This window comes from Chelon labrosus (genome assembly GCF_963514085.1).
Source record: "Chelon labrosus genome assembly, contig: SCAFFOLD_133, whole genome shotgun sequence".
Classification (NCBI taxonomy): Eukaryota; Metazoa; Chordata; class Actinopteri; order Mugiliformes; family Mugilidae; genus Chelon; species Chelon labrosus.
The window spans coordinates 49,773-71,207 of NW_028181736.1; the positions used below are offsets into that span (position 1 = coordinate 49,773).

At 45.7% G+C, this 21,435-nt stretch overlaps 1 protein-coding gene across 1 annotated transcript in view; it reads right to left on the minus strand.

Moving 5' to 3' along the window:
• LOC311509729 (kinesin-like protein KIF26A) overlaps positions 1-21,435 on the minus strand; it is a 39,590-nt gene that overhangs the window by 16,356 nt on the left and 1,799 nt on the right. The window contains exons 2-4 of the mRNA XM_084575152.1: positions 20,711-20,998; positions 9,179-9,622; positions 5,641-5,759 (exon numbers count right to left, since the gene is read on the minus strand). Of these exons, the coding sequence (XP_084431278.1) occupies positions 5,641-5,759; positions 9,179-9,622; positions 20,711-20,998 (851 nt within the window). The remainder of the gene's footprint in view (positions 1-5,640; positions 5,760-9,178; positions 9,623-20,710; positions 20,999-21,435) is intronic.

The window sequence follows — 21,435 nt, forward strand, 5'->3', positions numbered from 1 at the left end:
TGTTTCAAACTAAACAATGATGCAGGTTATGAATCTAAATGAACTGAAAGTCAAATCTGGAGACTCAAATGAAGAAACAATAAATGAATGTTGAATGTTTGCTGATGACCTGGTCTAGTCTGGGAAATGAGGAAGTGATGGAAGCAGCAGAATCTGAATCACTTCATCCTGCAGAGGGCAGAGATACGACCTGCACAGACTGAACCAGCTTCCAGGTTCATTTCAGCTGATTTAAAACCATGTGATTCATTTACGTTAACAGTGTGAATCTTCTGATTAATCGTGGTCAGAGCCTTCACTGATGTCAGCTGGTGTTTTGGTGCATCGCTGCAGACGCTTCGATCGATGAGCTCGGGACAAAAGCCAGAAATCCACTCAGAGGAACTGGACCCTGGATCTAATATCAGCTGGAGTCCTTCATCCAGACGAGTTACAATGAGAAGTTAAAAACCTGAACTCCACCGTCATTTAGAGACTTGGAGGAGTCCAGAGGTCTCAGATAAACCAGGACCTGGATGAACCTCCTCATGTCTGGAGGCTGCAGAGTTCAGTCTAAACTGAGACGGCTGCTGGTGTCACCTTGTCTCCGTCTGGAGGCTGCAGACCTTCTCTTCTAATTATCAGAGACGGAGCCACCAGCCTGGTGTTCATGGTTCAGAGAGTACAGAGGACGTCCCACCGTTAAACTGAGGCGATGAAAACGTTAAAGTGGAATGATCTGACACATCACATCACATCACGTCACATCATCTACAATACGTTCATTAAATACCATTTCTCCACTGATGAGAGAGCTACTGCTGCACCACAACATGTTAGAGAACAGAACACAATACGATCACGTTGATGTATATCTGATATATATTATATAGAAGAGGAGGAGGAGGAGGAGGAGGAGGAGGAGAGTTTAAAATAAGAACGGTTCTACTGATTAGTCACAAGTTAAATATTCCAGTCACATTATTAAAGTGTAAATATAAATAGTTTAGTCTCAAAGAACGAGAAGAACGGTCCAGGTTCTTGTAAATACTGCCATTGCTGTGATTCCACATCTATATCATGAGTATTTTAAATTTAAAAGACTAGTGCAGTGCCCGTCGAAAGTATGTATTCCTACAGTGGGAGCCTACAGGTGCTGTGTATGAGGATTAGTGGAAATATCAGAGCGGAGAAAACCTATTTTACCGATATATTTTACATTTCTTATCCAAACAATGTCAAACTTAGCAGTGCACATCTTCGTGCCCGTAGCGAGACACCTGCCCAGTTTCAAATCAATCGGGCCAACGGTTCGCGAGATATGCGTGCCACAGACACACACACACACACACACAGACGCTTCTTGATTTATAGATAGATGGCGGACTACATGCTAGTTTTCCTGCCGGAGAAGATATTGAGCCTATTAGGGTTACCAGGGCAAAATATCATTTCTCCTTGAGTTTGGTTTCTTCTAAAGCCGATTTGTAAACAGTACTCAAGATTTGTGCACATGCTCCGCCTCTTCCTCTCCGTTTTTGGTGAATTTCTGAAAGTGGCTGTTTTTGATGCCATGGCAACCGGAGTAGTGGAAATATTAGAGCGGAGAAAACCTATTTTACCGATATATTTTACATTTCTTATCCAAACAACGTCAAACTTAGCAGTGCACATCTTCGTGCCCGTAGCGAGACACCTGCCCAGTTTCAAATCAATCGGGCCAACGGTTCGCGAGATATGCGTGCCACAGACAGACAGACAGACAGACACACAGACGCTTCTTGATTTATAGATAGATTATAAAATTAATCTGCGGTGCCGTATGTTTGACACCCTGGGTGTCAAACATACGGCCTGTGGGCCTGAACCGGTCCACTTTAGTGCCGGCAGTTACAGGAACGCTCAGTGATGAATCATTTGTTCAATGAAACAGGAAAATAAAAAGAAACCAGGACCCAGCCTTGATCCCTGAGGAACTCCAAACCTTTTTACAGCCGTTGAAGATACACAACCGTCTGTTTTTCTTTATTATTATTATAAAAGATTTAATCATGATTAATCACACGATTCTCATAAATTTATCACACCTTTAAAATCTGTTTTAAATGAAACTTGAAGGGATATTTTTCCAGTTTTCATTCCTCTCATCAACGTCTCAGCTGCTCAGTTCATAACACACCAACACTTCACATTCTTCTTTCTTTCCACAGCGTCTCTAACATGTCTACCGCCCTAAGATAAATTCTAGGTGCATGTTGTGGTTTTTAGTGTGACGTCACTGACTGATTCATATGAACAGTGAGAGCAGTCAGAGGAAGCTGGAGGGTAATCAAGCAGATAAAAGCCTTCGCCGTCCTCCAGCAGGTGCATGCTGGGAAGTCTTTGAAGCGAAACGCTGTCGATCCTGAGACTCGTCTGAAGTTCTTCAGTGGAGTCTCAGGTGTTTGAACGACGCTCAGCTGCAGCTTTGTGATAATCAGAGTTTTCCTGGTTTCACTGAAGAGTTTCCTCCACAGGTTTGTTTCTGTTTGATCCTGAGACCAACCAGGCGCCTGACTCACCGTCTGACGACAGGAGATAAACTCAATGGTTATTTACAGCCAACCATCATCTCTTCTGAATTAACCACAGACTCTCAGTCCTGGACTTTCTACGTCCTCCATCCACCCAGACCTCCTCCTGCTCTCATACCCTGGCTCTCCAAACCTGGTGTTCGGTTCACACACACAAAAACAAAAACAAGTTCTAAAATGAGGAACATATTACTTGAACTAACCTAAATGACACCTGCCAGTAGAACCAGGAAATGTGTACATCGCCCAGATTTGTTCAGACCAGTGTTTCCTGTGTTGATCCAAGGAGAATGTGACCAGAACTGATCTGGACTGGATTTCATCTCTGACTGACAACAGAACAGTGGATTCCATTTGGTCATTATCTGGTTTTAATATCAGGTCAGTAAACTCTCAGTGGTTCCTAAGATATAAACTGAACGTTCATTCTACGCAAACAGTTTGAGTAAATACGTTTCTAGTTTGAAACGTGTACATTTGTTTGTGTGTAGATTTGAGGTTGACTTTGGTAAATTTTGAGCGTTGGACAACTGCAGCATTGACATTTTTGAGTAGCTCTCTCTATTACACACAGTTTTGCATCAGTAGTGTAAACGCCCACTTTTGACATTAGCCTCATTAGCCTCTACTGTTTCTGTTTAAAGCCATATTGAAACACCTTGGACATGCATGTACTGTCATCTGTGAGTAGAGAGGACAGCTTTTTAAACATTGGCTAAAACATGGGACTTATGTAAGAACTGAGCCCTTTCCTTGTTTACATCAGGAATCTATATGTCTCCATAGACATTTATCCCACTTTCACACCAACATGTGGATCAACCACAAACTGTAGACTCTCAATGAAGTTTCACTGTTTGTTATGCGGATTTGAACCTGAATGCTCTCCTCATCTGTGAAGTTCTCAAGACAACAAGCAAAACTCAGCTCATTTCATATTTTTCAGGTGTAGCTTGGGTTTTACAAGGTCTCAAAGAAGAGTTCATTGGTGTTCTTGATGGTTCAACGCTTGATGGAAAGACAGGTTGGATAGTTCTTCTCTATATGAACAAATAAACTGATATATTTGTTTGTTCTACATTTAAGTGTGTGTTCTATCTCTTTGCAGAGCACTGAGCCAGCTGTCATGGTTCTGTATTTAGTTTTATTTTGTTAAGTTCTTCTTTGGTTTCCTGGTTAGTGTTACTTCCTGTGTTTTCCCCTTTTTTGGTTCTTTCATTGGTTTCTCCTCGTGGCTCCGCCCTGATTAGTCTCACCTGTGTCTCGTCATCCCACTTGTGTGTATATATAGCCCTGCCTTTCCCTTTGTTCTGTGTTGTGTTGTACTTGTCACCTTCTTGTGTTCATGTCTCCTAGTGTTGTCTTTCTATTCATGTTTGGATTACCTGCCATCTCTGCAGCGCCTTCTGTTTTGTCTTGTTTTTTAGTTAAATACGTTTTGTGCCAACTCCTGCCTCAGCCTGCTCTGTCCTGCTCTGTCCTGCTCTGTCCCGCTCTGTCCTGCTCTGTCCTGCCTCAGCCTGCTCTGTCCTGCTCTGTCCTGTTCTGTCCCGCTCTGTCCTGCTCTGTCCTGCCTCAGCCTGCTCTGTCCAGCTCTGTCCTGCTCTGTCCCACTCTGTCCTGCTCTGTCCTGCCTCAGCCTGCTCTGTCCTCCTCTGTCCCACTCTGTCCTGCTCTGGCCTGCTCTGTCCTGCTCTGTCCTCCTCTGTCCTGCTCTGTCCCCTACCCCACTACCTGCAAACCATGACCCAGCAGCCATTAGATGTCTGGATTATTGCACAAACACGTTGCAGTCAGTGGAGCAGATATTCTTTTTGCATGTGATGCTTCTTGTGCTTCATGTGTCTGGTGTTGTTTTATTGAAGTAATTCTACAGAGGACACATGTTAGAAAGTCGTCCTCTTGTCCTCCCTGCAGACTTGTTCTTAATGCCTGCTCTGTTGTGTGGTAAACAAAGCAGCAGTTGTTCCTTTTGCACATGATCAGTGTTGGTTTTTCATGCTTGAAACTGTTCACAGTAACAACTGTGCTGTGATTGTATTTGGAAGGAAGTCGTTTCTGTTTGCTGTTTCATAGAAAGATCCTGTGAGGCAACGTCTGCAGCAACACATGTTGACTTTATCAAAACAAGGTCTGACTGTTATTTTGGTATTTCACACAACATCATTAAAACATTTGCTGCTTTGTTGAGTGTCTAAATAAAATAAAATAAATGTACTGCTTTGTGTGTCATTAATAAAAGAAGAATTTAACTGGAATTGTCTTATCCCAAATATATTATTTTAAAATGTAATATATTCATATTTATAATAAAACTAGGATTGTGTTGAAGTGTATTTGACTTATGTTCTGACTAACCCTACTTTTTTCTATTATTTAAACCATTTAAGTTTTTATAACTTAAAAATGTTAAATTCTGACTATTGGACATTTAAGTTGACTTGAACACATTCATTTTCTCTACTGTCAGTTACTTAAACCATTTGAGGATCACTTGACATAAATGGTTTACGTACAATCAACTTATCCAGGTTTAGGTTTCCACTGGGTTGTCTGGACCAGGTCTTGTATGGACCAGGTCTTGTAAGGACCAGGTCTTGTCTGAACCAGGTCTTTGATCTCAGTGGGTCAAACCTGGTTAAATAAAGACTGAATAAAATAAATGAGTCTGTCGTCATGATTCAGTCTGACAGGACGCTTCATTGTCTTCCTCTCTGTTTCATCCTCTGTTTATCAGACAACTCCATGCCTCGTATCAGTAAATCCAGGTCAGAAGCCTGAAGACCAGCTCTGACAGCTCCACGCTGGAAATCTGACAGAGACGAGCTGCGTCTGGATCAGGAGGTGTGGGATAAAGTTGTAAAGAACTTGTTATTGATGCCTGAGGGAGAACCGGTGACGTTTTACAGCAGCAACATTTTCTATTTTTGACCGTTTGGACTCAAGTTGGGTTGAAACAACTTTCTAAACTTTCACAGAACAAACCGTAGAAGGAGAGAAGCTCCACATGTTTCAGAAACCATTCGTTGACTCCTGAACACCAGCAGGTTGTTGAAGGAGGCGTTACAGCCGTGATGCCTTCACTGACCTGAGGAAGAAGGCGGCTGCAGCAGACGGTGGCTGGCTGGTTTGGGTGGCGATGCTGTGGGACATTGGTTTAACATCCAGAGTCTTCACGGTCACATGTCCTTTGTCTGATGTCAAATCCTGAGAGACGAGACAGAGAACCAGGTTTTTACTGATGATGACAACCTCTATGTTAATGTGTTTTAACCTTAGCTTAGCATAGGCTAGGTTTAGGCAAGGAGAAACGTCTTCCAGAGAGGGTTAGGGAGTTTATGGCAGCGTTGGATGACCAGAACATTTCTGGAGTAGAGAACACAAGGTACCAGCTACCCTCTCCACACTACATTAACTTTGACTGAAAGATTTATTGGACTGAATCCAGTCCACTCTAGGAGAAGACAAGGAAGACAAGGACAGACTTTAGGAAGCTACAGGAGACCAACTCTAGGAGAAGACAAGGAAGACAAGGACAGACTTTAGGAAGACACAGGAGACCAACTCTAGGAGAAGACAAGGAAGACAAGGACAGACTTCAGGAAGACACAGGAGACCAACTCTAGGAGAAGACAAGGAAGACAAGGACAGACTTCAGGAAGCTACAGGAGACCAACTCTAGGAGAAGACAAGGAAGACAAGGACAGACTTTAGGAAGACACAGGAGACCTACTCTAGGAGAAGACAAGGAAGACAAGGACAGACTTTAGGAAGCTACAGGAGACCAACTCTAGGAGAAGACAAGGAAGACAAGGACAGACTTTAGGAAGCTACAGGAGACCAACTCTAGGAGAAGACAAGGAAGACAAGGACAGACTTTAGGAAGACACAGGAGACCAACTCTAGGAGAAGACAAGGAAGACAAGGACAGACTTCAGGAAGCTACAGGAGACCTACTCTAGGAGAAGACAAGGAAGACAAGGACAGACTTTAGGAAGACACAGGAGACCTACTCTAGGAGAAGACAAGGAAGACAAGGACAGACTTTAGGAAGCTACAGGAGACCAACTCTAGGAGAAGACAAGGAAGACAAGGACAGACTTTAGGAAGACACAGGAGACCAACTCTAGGAGAAGACAAGGAAGACAAGGACAGACTTTAGGAAGACACAGGAGACCAACTCTAGGAGAAGACAAGGAAGACAAGGACAGACTTTAGGAAGCTACAGGAGACCAACTCTAGGAGAAGACAAGGAAGACAAGGACAGACTTTAGGAAGACACAGGAGACCAACTCTAGGAGAAGACAAGGAAGACAAGGACAGACTTCAGGAAGCTACAGGAGACCAACTCTAGGAGAAGACAAGGAAGACAAGGACAGACTTTAGGAAGACACAGGAGACCTACTCTAGGAGAAGACAAGGAAGACAAGGACAGACTTTAGGAAGCTACAGGAGACCAACTCTAGGAGAAGACAAGGAAGACAAGGACAGACTTTAGGAAGACACAGGAGACCAACTCTAGGAGAAGACAAGGAAGACAAGGACAGACTTTAGGAAGACACAGGAGACCAACTCTAGGAGAAGACAAGGAAGACAAGGACAGACTTTAGGAAGCTACAGGAGACCAACTCTAGGAGAAGACAAGGAAGACAAGGACAGACTTTAGGAAGACACAGGAGACCAACTCTAGGAGAAGACAAGGAAGACAAGGACAGACTTTAGGAAGACACAGGAGACCAACTCTAGGAGAAGACAAGGAAGACAAGGACAGACTTTAGGAAACTACAGGAGACCAACTCTAGGAGAAGACAAGGAAGACAAGGACAGACTTTAGGAAGACACAGGAGACCAACTCTAGGAGAAGACAAGGAAGACAAGGACAGACTTTAGGAAGACACAGGAGACCAACTCTAGGAGAAGACAAGGAAGACAAGGACAGACTTTAGGAAGACACAGGAGACCAACTCTAGGAGACGACAAGGAAGACAAGGACAGACTTTAGGAAGACACAGGAGACCAACTCTAGGAGAAGACAAGGAAGACAAGGACAGACTTTAGGAAGCTACAGGAGACCAACTCTAGGAGAAGACAAGGAAGACAAGGACAGACTTTAGGAAGCTACAGGAGACCAACTCTAGGAGAAGACAAGGAAGACAAGGACAGACTTTAGGAAGCTACAGGAGACCAACTCTAGGAGAAGACAAGGAAGACAAGGACAGACTTTAGGAAGACACAGGAGACCAACTCTAGGAGAAGACAAGGAAGACAAGGACAGACTTTAGGAAGCTATAGGAGACTCTAGGACATTTAGGACCAGAGAGGGACTCAGGGTTAAAGCAGTGGGACATCAGTGGGAGATGTTTTACTTTAGTTCGTCCTCAGTGAATCCATGTTGTTCATTAACTTCCTGAAATAAATCAGGATAGATCCTCCTGGTTCTGGTTCTAGTTCTGGTTCTAGAGGAGGTCTACTGGCTCATCAGGAGGAGGAAGCTCTGTTTATAATTAACTCTGATCATTAGTGTCCAAACGTCCCATTCTGATCAATCACATATGTCTGTGTGTGGCTAACGGCTAATCCTGCTACGCTAATGACCACAGGAGTGGGTTCAGTGTGATGTGGAGAATCTGGTCGTTCTTCTCTTCCTCTGTTTCTTCATCTCTGGACTCGTGACCTGGTTAACGGTTAACGGTGGATTATTATTCAGCTGTTTGTCGCTGGCTAACAGGATTACAACGAGAGCCGGCGGCCTGAACCAAAACACCAACGTGAGCCAAGACTAGTCAGACCTGGACACGACTAAATCAGCAGCCACTCAGCAGCTCGTTATGAATACGCTCAGCTGACACTTATTTATTTTATCTGTTTAACTAAGTTCCAGTCTTATACTCAGCTTTGATTTACAACAGGACAAACAATGGGTTGGTTTTCAGATCCTTTATGGTCCCCTTGGTTCAGGGTCTGGTTTAAGTTCAGACGTTAAATCAGGTGTTTGGTGTTTGTGGTTAATAATGTTGAGAATGAGCTGTTTTAGGAGGTTTAGTTTATTTATTTATGTTGAATTAAAGTTAATTTATTATATCTGGGTTTGATGTTTTGGCTTTTAAGACTTCACAGTGAGAAAAAAGCAGAACTCTAAATGAGTGTAGATGAGAAAACGTTCTGGTGTCTGTTCTTCACTCAGAACCAGAGGAGATAATTAATCTCTGTCCACAGTAGCATGCTAGCTAACGTTAGCCTAGACGGTTAGAATGTTCATGGTTGCTTAGGAACACCATCAGCTGCTCCATGTCCTTGTGGACTGGTTTTCCTCGACATCAAACATTAATCTGTGAGTCTGTGAAGATCTCACACTAGCAGATAATCTGATCTGATCCTCATAGCAGAGCGACATCCTACCGTCCATCTTTAGAAACTCAGACATCAACATCATCTTCATCATCATCATCATCATCATCATCATCAACATCATCATCATCATCATCATCTTCATCTTCATCATCACCATCATCATCATCATCATCACCATCATCATCATCATCATCATCATCACCATCATCATCATCGTCATCATCATCATCATCATCTTCATCATCATCTTCATCATCATCATCATCAGATCTTACCGTACTGTGCCTGGGTTCAGGTCTACAGCAGGAGACCCTCCACACTCCCTCCAGGTAGTCCTGTGCGTTCAGGGGGAGGGGCGTGACCGTGGCCAGCCCCTTGACCCCGCCCCCGCCTAGGTAGGTGCTCTGCACTCCGCCCCATCCCCACGGAGCTCCGCCTCCAATCTGCTGCTCCTCCTCCTGACACACCCATCTCTGCTGCTTCACCCAGCCGCCTCCTGAGGCCGGGGGGCTGCAGGCGGCGGATGGGACGCTGGGCGTGGCGGGGCGAGGCGTCATCTCCGGGCCGAAGCCCAGAGCCCGGCGCAGGGCGAGGCGCCTCAGCTGCTGGAAGGAGGCGGAGCACACGTCGCAGCGAGCGTCGACAGAAGCATGGCGGCCGCGGCGAGGCCACTGGAGGCGCTGGAGCTTATTGAAGAGGAAGGAGGCGTAGGCTGGGTCCTGAGACCAAAGACAGACACGTTAAAAACATTTAGACTCTTTCTGATCCAGCAGCTGCTTCCTTCCTGACCCGTCACCGACCAGCTGCTCCTCCTGCAGTAAAGCCGTCACTGCTCTCTGATTTACAGTCAGCACATGACCTCCTGTCGTCACGAGTCAGCGATCTTCAATGGAGGTCGGCGTGGGATAACTTCACACTGAATGCTCACGCTCATATGCGACGTGTTGCATTCACTGACCACCAACCACCAGGCGCCATGCTCTAGTTTACTTCCTCTCTGTCATTCTTTCCTAAAGTTCAGCTGTAACTTAGAGACAGAACGATGCTGGAGGAACTGTTCATCATCTGAGAAATAGATGAGACAAGATGTTTATGAGACCAAGTCAACCATGAAAACGTCTGGAACTTAAACCAACATGAGACACATCACATCTGCTTCATCTTCTGCATGGAACACAGCAGCTGGCTTAGCATCAGCATTAGCATTAGCCCACAGCAGACAGGACCTTGACCCAGATATAAGATTTCTATCCAACGTCTGAGTCTTTGCTGCTCCAGCTGAACCTTTAACTTTCAGTCTCAAGTCTTTAAATTAAAGGAAAAGCAGGAACCAAAACCAACTTCTATATAACCACTTAATCCACATAAATGATTCACGTGATCAGAAAAGTAAGAAACATGAAACAAGGAGAAACTCTGAGATGCTGAGGACAACATCCTGGACAAAGGCGAAGCTAACGAAGACACAGAGAGAGCGAACGGTCCAACAGAGGAAGCAGAAGACTCAAAGATCCTTTCAAACAGGAAGTAAACAGAAGAAAACCCAAACAGAACCAAGTGAAGCTCATGGAAGAAAACAACACAACAACAAGTGAAGTCCTGATACGACTGAGACCTGGAGAAATCTAAGACAAGTCTAAAAAAACACTGATGATGTTTGAGACGTTTTAAATTTAAAGAAGAGATGAAACACCGTTTACCTGCAGAACCAGAGTCCTGCAGACTGATCCTGGGTCTGAACAACAATCTGAGCTCAGAGCAGCCGTCTGTCCTTTAAATGTCTCTATTCACACAGGACAGCATCACACCAGCTGGGAGGCTGCAGACCCCCCCCCCTCTCCCCCCCATCAGAAACATCCATCAACCTCCAAACAAAAAAATAAAAATCTGAGACGAGATTAAAGATGGAAGGTTTCTGAGAGAAGGGACCTTCTGGCTGGGAGGCATCAGTGATGACCACCACACCACTGAGACCCCCGTCAAGATTTAGGACCCAGTCAATAAAACGTCTCTGAGGTTTAGACTAGACTAAGTGAACTGGTTTTATCTGTCCACTAGATCAGGTTTTAGTTTTATTTTCTATGACCCTGTTTGGTTTTCATTGTGTTTCTTCCTGTTCTGCTCCTCCTGGTTCCTGGTCCCTGGTTCCTGGTTCCTAGTTCTTGGGTTTATAGTTTTTGGATTATCCTGTCCACCCTGCAGTGCTTTCTGTTCCAGGTTTTGTAAGTTTCATTACAGTTCTTCCTCCTGGTGTCTGTGTTTGGGTCCGACCTCCTCATCACAGCAGAGAAGCTGGTGCAGAGTGTTTGTTCATGGTTTCAAGCGTTCACATTAATCAGCTCTGATTCATCTGGACGCTAATGGCTCCTCCGTCAGCTCTGATGAGCTCATTAATCATGACGTGGAACCTGCAGGCAGCAGAACTTTATTTCCTCTCATTTAAAAACCAGCAGAGACGACTTTCACTGGTTCAGAAGGTCACTGAGAGGAGACGACGCTCAGGTTTCATCCTCAGACCAGACCAAGATGAAGACCACGCTCAGGTTTCATCCTCAGACCAGACCAAGATGAAGACCACACTCAGGTTTCATCCTCAGACCAGACCAAGATGAAGACGACTCAAGTTCAGCAGCAAACTGAAGACGAGGCCAAGTTTAACCTGAGGACTGAGAGAGAACGACGCTGAGATCCAACATGGACGCCTCAGCATCAGGATCAAGCTCGAGGCCCCTGAGGGCTGGAAAACTTTAAACTAGAGCAGAGGCAATGAGCTCAGTGTTCAGAGTATCGTCCAATCAGCATCGAGTGTGAAGCTCAGTGAACGTTCATGTGTTCACAGAGACATGATAAATGAAGTCCTGTCTCATTTTATTCTGCTGCAGCTGAAATGAAACTGATGAGTGTCTGCCATCTAGTGGTCAGAGCTGGTGCTGCCGCCTCAGGCTGACTGATCGCCATGACGTCACCGTAGCAACAGAGCCCCTCCCCTGAGATGTGACAGGACCGGTTTGCAGCCAGAGTTCAGTTTCCTGTCTAAACCTGAAGCTCACCGGTGCAGTGAATCCCTCCCCGGGGCCCCACGCTGGCCCCCGCCCCTGGCCCCACGCTGGCCCCCGGCCCTCGGCCCCACGCTGGCCCCCAGCCCCCGGCCCCTGTCCCCCAGCCCGGCCCTCGGCCCCACCGCTAAAAACAGACTGAGAGGAAATCAATGGGAAGAATAAACTGAGGGAAAGTTTCCAGGTCTGTGCTGCAGCAACTGACCTGGAGTCAGAATACGAGTCAGGACATGAAGCAGGGACTTGATATAAAAAAGAAAGAAGAAGGAGGAAGAGGAGGAAGAGGAGGAGGAAGAGGAGGAGGAGACTTCATCAGGCTGAAATAGATCCTGTTTGACTGGAGTCAGATAAAGGAGTTTAGACTCTGAGCTGACTCCAACCTTTAAACCTTCGTGTCTCCAGTTAGTTCCTTGGGTTCTTTCGTTCATAAGTTCCACCTGGTTCCTTCCTCTCCGTCTCTTCATCAGTTCATCTCTTCATTGTTGATCCTTCTAACTCTGTTTTATTCTCTTTTAATTTCTGATTCCTTTCCTTCTTCTGTTGGATTATCTACTGAACGTCACTGAAGCACCTTTTGTTCTCAGTTACAGTGAGTTCTCATTAATGTTCATTAAACAATGACAAAAACATTGATTGATGTTCTTTGAACATATTGACAGATGTGCCCCTTCTTCTTCTTCTTCTTCTCATGTAAGGATGTTTAACTCTCCTCATTAACTGTTTGATGCAGATAATTAGACATTAATTCACGTTCTCGTCCATATGGAGTTGTGTTCAAAGCCTCCAGGCTCAGAGCTGCTCACCACTGGTCTGATGCTCGTTAGCGTAGCGAGGACTGACTCTGAGCTCTGGACTCGTCCAGCTCGTCCTCTCCTGAGATGTTGAAGGTGATTGGTTGTGGCAGAGCGGGGCGAGGACGTTTGAGGCCGTGGGACAATGAAGGAACGAGGAGTTCATCGAGGAGACGGCTGCAGTGGAGCAAAGACGACGGTCGGACCGATCTCTGGCTCACTGATGCATCAGCAGAGATTACAGCAGCGTGTATGGAAGCTTCCAGGGTTCAGGTCTAACTGACCTCAGGACAGAGATCAATAAATGATTATTTAATGTGTGTGTCTACATGACACATGGACGCAGGTCTTTCCTGAACTAAAACCAAAATTAGAAAAACTGGTTCCTGAAGTTTCAACATATCACTGATACTTTATTTATTCTGTTGATAAAATGTGATTCGCTTGGAACACAGGAGTCAGAGCTTCTGGTTCTGAGACAAACATCAGGTTTTCAAGTCTCCACTGGACTGAGATGGCAGCAGTGACACCAACGACGGGACGTTCATCAAATGTTTTCAAGTGAACCGTTAAATTCTGTTCACAGTCCAGATACCTGGATGTGTTTTCAGAGGTGACCGGTGTGGACTTGGTACAGCCAGATATCCCAGAATGCATCCCTGTTCCAGGATGAGCGTCCTCCAGAGTCAAACTATCCTTGTTGCTCTTGATAAACTGTGACTGATGCCTCCAACATGGTGTTGTTAATTAGAAGTAGCCGTCAGATTAATCAGAGACTGAGCTCATCTCAAAGACAAATGAGAACCGACAACAGAAAGAGGAAGACGTCTTCAGTATTCACACCACAACCTTCCAGTCACACTTCAGTTTACCGTGAGAGCAGAATAAAGTCAGTTCAGTACTAAAAGGATTCTCACACAACCTTTAATGACGACGCCACGAAACAACAAATAGAAGCTGCCATCTTGTTCTGGGTCATTGACCAACACCTGACCCTAACACCTGATCCTGACACCTGACCCTAACACCTGACCCTGACACCTGACTCTTACCGTAACACCTGACCCTCACACCTGACCCTAACACCTGACCCTGACACCTGACCCTGACACCTGACCCTAACACCTGATCCTGACACCTGACCCTAACACCTGACCCTGACACCTGACCCTAACACCTGACCCTGACACCTGACTCTTACCGTAACACCTGACCCTCACACCTGACCCTAACACCTGACCCTGACACCTGACCCTGACACCTGACCCTAACACCTGACCCTAACACCTGATCCTGACACCTGACCCTGACACCTGACCCTAACACCTGACCCTAACACCTGACCCTAACACCTGACTCTGATGTGGAGGACAGATCATTCTGGAACTGGAACACTTGACACAAAGAAATTAAAACTCTGAATGCCTCTTTGTTTAAATCATTATGACTGTTATATTTTCACGTCTTTGAACAGGACACGTGTGATACTCTGGAAATGAGTCGTGTCAAACCAACAGAATCCATTTTCTCTGCTTCCTGAGACATAAATTCAGTTCTTTGATGTCAGATAAGATGATTAGGAGGAAAAACTGAGAATGTTATGGAAGAGTTAAATAAATGAAACAAGAGACAACAACAACCTGTTGTTTCCATTAGTCAGTGATTTCCTGGACCTGAGAGACCTGGACCAGTGGTCACCATGGAGACTACTTCCTGGACCAGTGGTCACCATGGAGACTACTTCCTGGACCAGTGGTCACCATGGAGACTACTTCCTGGACCAGTGGTCACCATGGAGACTACTTCCTGGACCAGAGACACCTGGACCAGTGGTCACCATGGAGACTACTTCCTGGACCAGTGGTCACCATGGAGACTACTTCCTGGACCAGTGGTCACCATGGAGACTACTTCCTGGACCAGAGAGACCTGGACCAGTGGTCACCATGGAGATTACTTCCTGGACCAGAGAAACCTGGACCAGTGGTCACCATGGAGACTACTTCCTGGACCACAGAAACCTGGACCAGTGGTCACCGTGGAGACTACTTCCTGGACCAGTGGTCACCATGGAGACTACTTCCTGGACCAGTGGTCACCATGGAGACTACTTCCTGGACCAGAGAGACCTGGACCAGTGGTCACCATGGAGACTACTTCCTGGACCAGAGAAACCTGGACCAGTGGTCACCGTGGAGACTACTTCCTGGACCAGAGAGACCTGGACCAGTGGTTACCATGGAGAGTACTTCCTGGACCAGAGAGACCTGGACCAGTGGTCACCATGGAGACCACTTCCTGGACCAGAGAGACCTGGACCAGTGGTTACCATGTCGACTACTTCCTGCTTCATTCAGGACAATAAATCATCTAAGGAGAAACAACATTAAGGCTGAGGTTAAGTTTAGATTACAGAATAAAAGAAAGTTGATGTTTTTTATTTGTTTTCCAGGTTTCATTTCATGGATCCAGGTGTTCAGTGCGTTCATGTTGCTACTGTCAGAGCTTCAAGATGGATTTAAACAACTTTAACTTGGCCAGTTGTTTTATATGGACAAATATAATGTGATAACATCTCACTCATTTGAAATGGTCTCCTGGTATTTTTGAGCAGAATGTGTTTTGAGATGTTTGAGTCTTTGCTGAGCCCAGTTTAACCTAAAACATTAAACTGTTGATGAAAGCATAAAAGAGAAGAAATGTTCTGATGTTTGAGTTCAGCAGAGCGACTCACTGACCGACCGACCGACCGAGAGGCCGAGAGCGAATGAGGCGGTGAAGTCAGATCACTGAACAGAGATTTAACACCGAGGACAGTGAAGCTCTCTCGCCCCGGCAGAGATGTGAGCTGCTCTGATGTTCATGCTCCGATACAAAAACCTGACAGAGGAGTTCAGCGTCAAACACATTCAGGTCTGCAGTATCAAGCTGAGGCCTCCGCTCAGAATCACAGCAGGACACAAAGTGAAGGACACTTCTCAGATTCCTTTGGTTCTTCTCTGAAGGTTCAGGTTAACGTCATAAATCAGTCAAACTAAAATCAGTGGTTGGGTTCTGGTTGAGCTGGAGACAGAGCAGCTAAGACAAACTCACTGTCCAGAAACCACAGCTCACATCAAACATGTCTAAAGTGTCGTACTGAGGAAGTAAGGCTTCTCAGGGTTTGCCTTGTGTTAAACTGTTTCCTGTTATTTCTGCTTTTATTTTGTTAACCGTTTCCTTCTGTGTTACAGTTAGCTTGTCCTTCCTGTGTTTTCCCGCCTTTGTGATTGTCTTCCTGTCCTGATTGTTTCCACCTGTGTCTCATTTCCCCAGTGTGTATATATTGCCTGTGTCTCTTTTAGTCCTTTGGTCGTCTTGTCTTATGCAGTGGAACCAGTTCTGGCTCAAGTCTTGTTCTGACCAGTTCTTAGTTTTCCTCCTCTTTGTGTTATTTTCTAGTGATGGCGAGATGAAGCCTCATGAGGCATCGAACCACTTGAGCCAACTGGTTCGAGAAAGGGTTCATTTCTCGAAGCTTCATGTGCACATGAAACCACCTACTGGCCAAGTGTATAACCACATAATGTGTGATGCATTGATTTTTTGTGTCTGTAATTAGTGATGGGCATAACGCTATTTAGGACTATCTATGTAACTATGTCTATCTATCAGTACAGTGTTATCTAACTATGTAACTAATTTATCTATTTCTCTCTGAATCTCTAATTACGATCTATCTACACAAAATACGCAACTAACTCCAACTACAGCAACGAACCAACCTACTCTGCAAAGAAACATTCAAATGAGCACCACTAAATAGGGTATCCGGGAAATCCCTGAACACACTCGATCCGCCAAGTGATTCACATGACAAACCGAACCCCTCAGGTGATTCGTTTGCTGCTGAAGCGTCCGAAGCACTTGAGTGACGTCTGAAGCAGTTCAAGTGCTTCGAGTGACGTCCGAAGCACTTGAACTGCTTCAGACGTCACTCAGCTGCTTCGAACGAACCACGCCTCGGCACAGTGGTTCGGTACAATTGCTTCATGAGCTACGGCGCATGTGTCGGAGCCTCGGGTGTCAGAGAGCCATCACTATCTGTAATGGCTCTTGGGAATGACTATGAATTACAAAAAAGTGTATGACCAAATAATTTCTCTACTTAAATTATCACAGGTGTATGATATTTTTTGAATAAAACACACAATATATGTAACTTTTCCCAAAATGGTAGTATGATATGATATGGCAGGTTGTGTGTTTTTCCGTCACTTTAGGCAAATGGCATGGGCTTAAACAGGCAGAGGAAAGTGAAAGTGCTTGTGGAACTAGGAAGAGGGCACTCAATATGTCTCTTCCTAGCTGGCTCCATCCTCTTACCTATTTTTCTCGCCTCACTCTCCTAAATCTTCAAACTATATCTCTCTTTTTAAACTCTCCAAACTATCTCCAAATTATATAAACTCTATCCAAACTCCGCAACTTGACACTCTATCAAAAACCCCGAGGGGTTTATAGTGCTGTCAAACCTCGCGGCAAAATCCGAACCACTTTCTGAATCAGTCACGTGGTACAGCCGGGAAGCGAGGCTTCGGACGTCATTTTTTTGGCCCCTCCCCTAAATGAAGCAAGCCTCGATACGCGCTTCGCGGAAACCCCGCCTCCATTCTCGACACACGCTTCGAAGCCTCGGCACGTCTCGTAACATCACTATTATTTTCTGTGACTTTTGACTATTTGGTTATTTTTTCCTTGAAGAGAGAATTTTTGTGTTTTCTAGTCATTGATTTTCCTTCAGTGTTTTTGGCGTCTTGAAGAGTGATTTTTAGTTTTGTCCCTCAAGATATAAAGACTGAGTGCATTTGAACACCTTCAAGTCGTGCATTTGGGTTCACACCTTGTACAGCTGTGACATGAAGTGTATGAGGACAACCTGAAGACTGAGGAGTCTTTATGTGAAGACTGTTTACATTTAAGATAATCTCGCACTACAAGATTTTGTCTGGGAAGTTTTACTAATGGGCAGATGTTTGTCCTTGTGCTTGTTTCTGAGGCTCATTAGCTCAGAGCAACAACAACAACAACAACAACAACAACCATCTTTGTTCTGAGAGGTTTAATTTCTCAACTCTGGTGTCATTGAAAGTGTTGACTTTAAAGGTTCCTTTCATTTGAGAAGGGATCTGAGGACATTTGAAGTCTTGTCTTGAGTCATCTAAAGAGACAAATAAATCTGGACTATCTCCAGAACCATCAGGTCTCTATGGACCCTGGTCTCTATGACCCTGGTCTCTACGGACCCTGGTCTCTACGGACCCTGGTCTCTATGACTCTGGTCTCTACGGACCCTGGTCTCTATGACCCTAGTCTCTATGGACCCTGCTCTCTATGGACCATGGTCTCTATGGACCCTAGTCTCTATGACCCTGTTCTCTATGGTCCCTAGTCTCTATGATCCTGGTCTCTATGGTCCTGGTCTCTATGACCCTGTTCTCTATGGTCCCTAGTCTCTATGACCCTGGTCTCTATGGACCCTAGTCTCTATGATCCTGGTCTCTATGACCCTGTATCTATGGTCCCGAGTCTCTATGATCCTGGTCTCTATGACCCTGTTCTCTATGGTCCCGAGTCTCTATGATCCTGGTCTCTATGGTCCCTGGGCTCTATGATCCTGGTCTCTACGGACCCTAGTCTCTATGACCCTGGTCTCTATGGTCCCTGGTCTCTATGACCCTGGTCTCTATGGACCCTGGTCTCTGTGGACCCTTCTCTCTATGGACCCTGGTCTCTATGGACCCTGGTCTCCATGGACAGTGGTCTCTATGACCCTGGTCTCTGTGGACCCTGGTCTCTATGGACCCTTGTCTCTATGGACCCTGGTCTCTATGGACCCTAGTCTCTATGATCCTGGTCTCTATGACCCTGTTCTCTATGGTCCCTAGTCTCTATGATCCTGGTCTCTATGACCCTGGTCTCTATGGTCCCTGGGCTCTATGATCCTGGTCTCTACGGACCCTGGTCTCTATGGACCCTGGTCTCTATGACCCTGGTCTCTATGGACCCTGGTCTCTGTGGACCCTTCTCTCTATGGACCCTGGTCTCTATGGACCCTGGTCTCTACGGACCCTGGTCTCTACGGACCCTGGTCTCTATGACTCTGGTCTCTACGGACCCTGGTCTCTATGACCCTAGTCTCTATGGACCCTGCTCTCTATGGACCATGGTCTCTATGGACCCTAGTCTCTATGACCCTGTTCTCTATGGTCCCTAGTCTCTATGATCCTGGTCTCTATGGTCCTGGTCTCTATGACCCTGTTCTCTATGGTCCCTAGTCTCTATGACCCTGGTCTCTATGGACCCTAGTCTCTATGATCCTGGTCTCTATGACCCTGTATCTATGGTCCCGAGTCTCTATGATCCTGGTCTCTATGACCCTGTTCTCTATGGTCCCGAGTCTCTATGATCCTGGTCTCTATGGTCCCTGGGCTCTATGATCCTGGTCTCTACGGACCCTAGTCTCTATGACCCTGGTCTCTATGGTCCCTGGTCTCTATGACCCTGGTCTCTATGGACCCTGGTCTCTGTGGACCCTTCTCTCTATGGACCCTGGTCTCTATGGACCCTGGTCTCCATGGACAGTGGTCTCTATGACCCTGGTCTCTGTGGACCCTGGTCTCTATGGACCCTTGTCTCTATGGACCCTGGTCTCTATGGACCCTAGTCTCTATGATCCTGGTCTCTATGACCCTGTTCTCTATGGTCCCTAGTCTCTATGATCCTGGTCTCTATGACCCTGGTCTCTATGGTCCCTGGGCTCTATGATCCTGGTCTCTACGGACCCTGGTCTCTATGGACCCTGGTCTCTATGACCCTGGTCTCTATGGACCCTGGTCTCTGTGGACCCTTCTCTCTATGGACCCTGGTCTCTATGGACCCTGGTCTCTACGGACCCTGGTCTCTATGGTCCCTGGTCTCTATGACCCTGGTCTCTATGGACCCTGGTCTCTGTGGACCCTTCTCTCTATGGACCCTGGTCTCTATGGACCCTGGTCTCCATGGACAGTGGTCTCTGTGGACCCTGGTCTCTATGGACCCTGGTCTCTGTGGACCCTGGTCTCTAATGATAGGTCAGACTTCAGTGTCAGTAACATTGTGTCTGATTAATTAGTGATAAACTAAAACATCTTCTAGATCAGATAGTAGAAAACACCCTGATAGCAATGATATCAGTCTGAACTCATTCACCAACCCCTTGACTAGAACTGGACCAAGAGTTTAGAGAAATACCACAAAGGTTCTAGTAACAATAGAACCAGGCCCACTCTCCATTTGACATAACATCTTTCTTTCCTGTCAAAATCAAATAAAAGGAAGGACTGTTTAGTATTAAAGAATGTCTTGACACACTTTGAGATACGTGTTCACTACATCAGACTTTGAGCAGTGAAGCTCACATGTAGCAGCACCTTTGAGTCTATGTTGTGAGAACTGTGTGTATATGCGATGTTTTTAAATGAACGATATTAGTATCATACACAGGATTTAGTTCCATCGTGTTGCCAGGAAGAATGTGAGGAACTCAGAGCTCTGAGCTAGGTTTCATTGAACATTCGAGGCCAGGTGACCTTAAAGTGTGTAAAAAGAGAAACAGAGTACTGCAGTTACCCGTAACCCGGTTAATACAAAGACTCTCCATTTTTACCTCTTGAAAGTGAATCTGGCTACAAAATCCTCCTGATTCCACTACAGGAGGCAACGTACACACAATTCAACCTTTGGACATTTTATTTCTCCTGGACATCATCACATTCTACCATTGTGATCATTATACAATCCATAAAACCAAACAATCGTGCTCAGATTCTCTCGCTCACTTCTTGTTGATACCTCATAAGCTTCTTCTATAAAACCAGACCAAACTGAAACACAAACCTCTCAGGTGTTTCACATTTTAAAGTGTCAAGTTGTTCCTGACCTTCAGAGCAGTGTTGTCAGCCAGAGCTGCAGCTTGTCTGTTCAGCTGTGATGCCATGATGTGGCAGCGTTGACACAGCCTCCGCAGCTCCTCCTCCTCCTCCTCCTCCTCCTCCTCCTCCTCCCCTGGTCTGCTGTAGCGGCTCAGTTCGCTGGCCGACAGCGAGCCTTCGGGATTCGGTCGGGATGCACAGCTCCTCCTGGCCCCCTCGTCCTCCTCTCCTGCAGAATGAAGACGCTTCCTGCGACATGTGGAGCCCAGAGGAAGAGGAGTCTCCCCCTCCACCACCTGCAGCCAGACAGAAAACACATTTCAGTGTAACCCTGCTTCATCCTCACTCCTTCAGTCTCTCAGGCCTGAAGCGTTTTCTGCTCATCTGACAGAAGTTTGACAAGTCGGCCTCAGTTCTGCTGACTTTTCATTAAAACTCACAACTTTCCACTTTTCAGTAAGAATAGGAAACCTCCCTAAGGCCCCCCACCTGACACAACACTGCACTCAGTCCAGTTCATGACTCTTTAAAGTTGCTCAGTATAGCAACAATTCAAAATAAAATGAAGTTATAGCAGCTATAGCAGTGATGGGAGAAAGAGAAAAGGAAAGGAAGACAGTGGTAAGAGAATAAAATGAGATTAATAATAATAGTAACTAGCTAACTGAGGGCTGCTTGGCTAGTCTGAACTATGGGGGAGAAACATTTGAACAAAATAACTTCCAGTTGGATC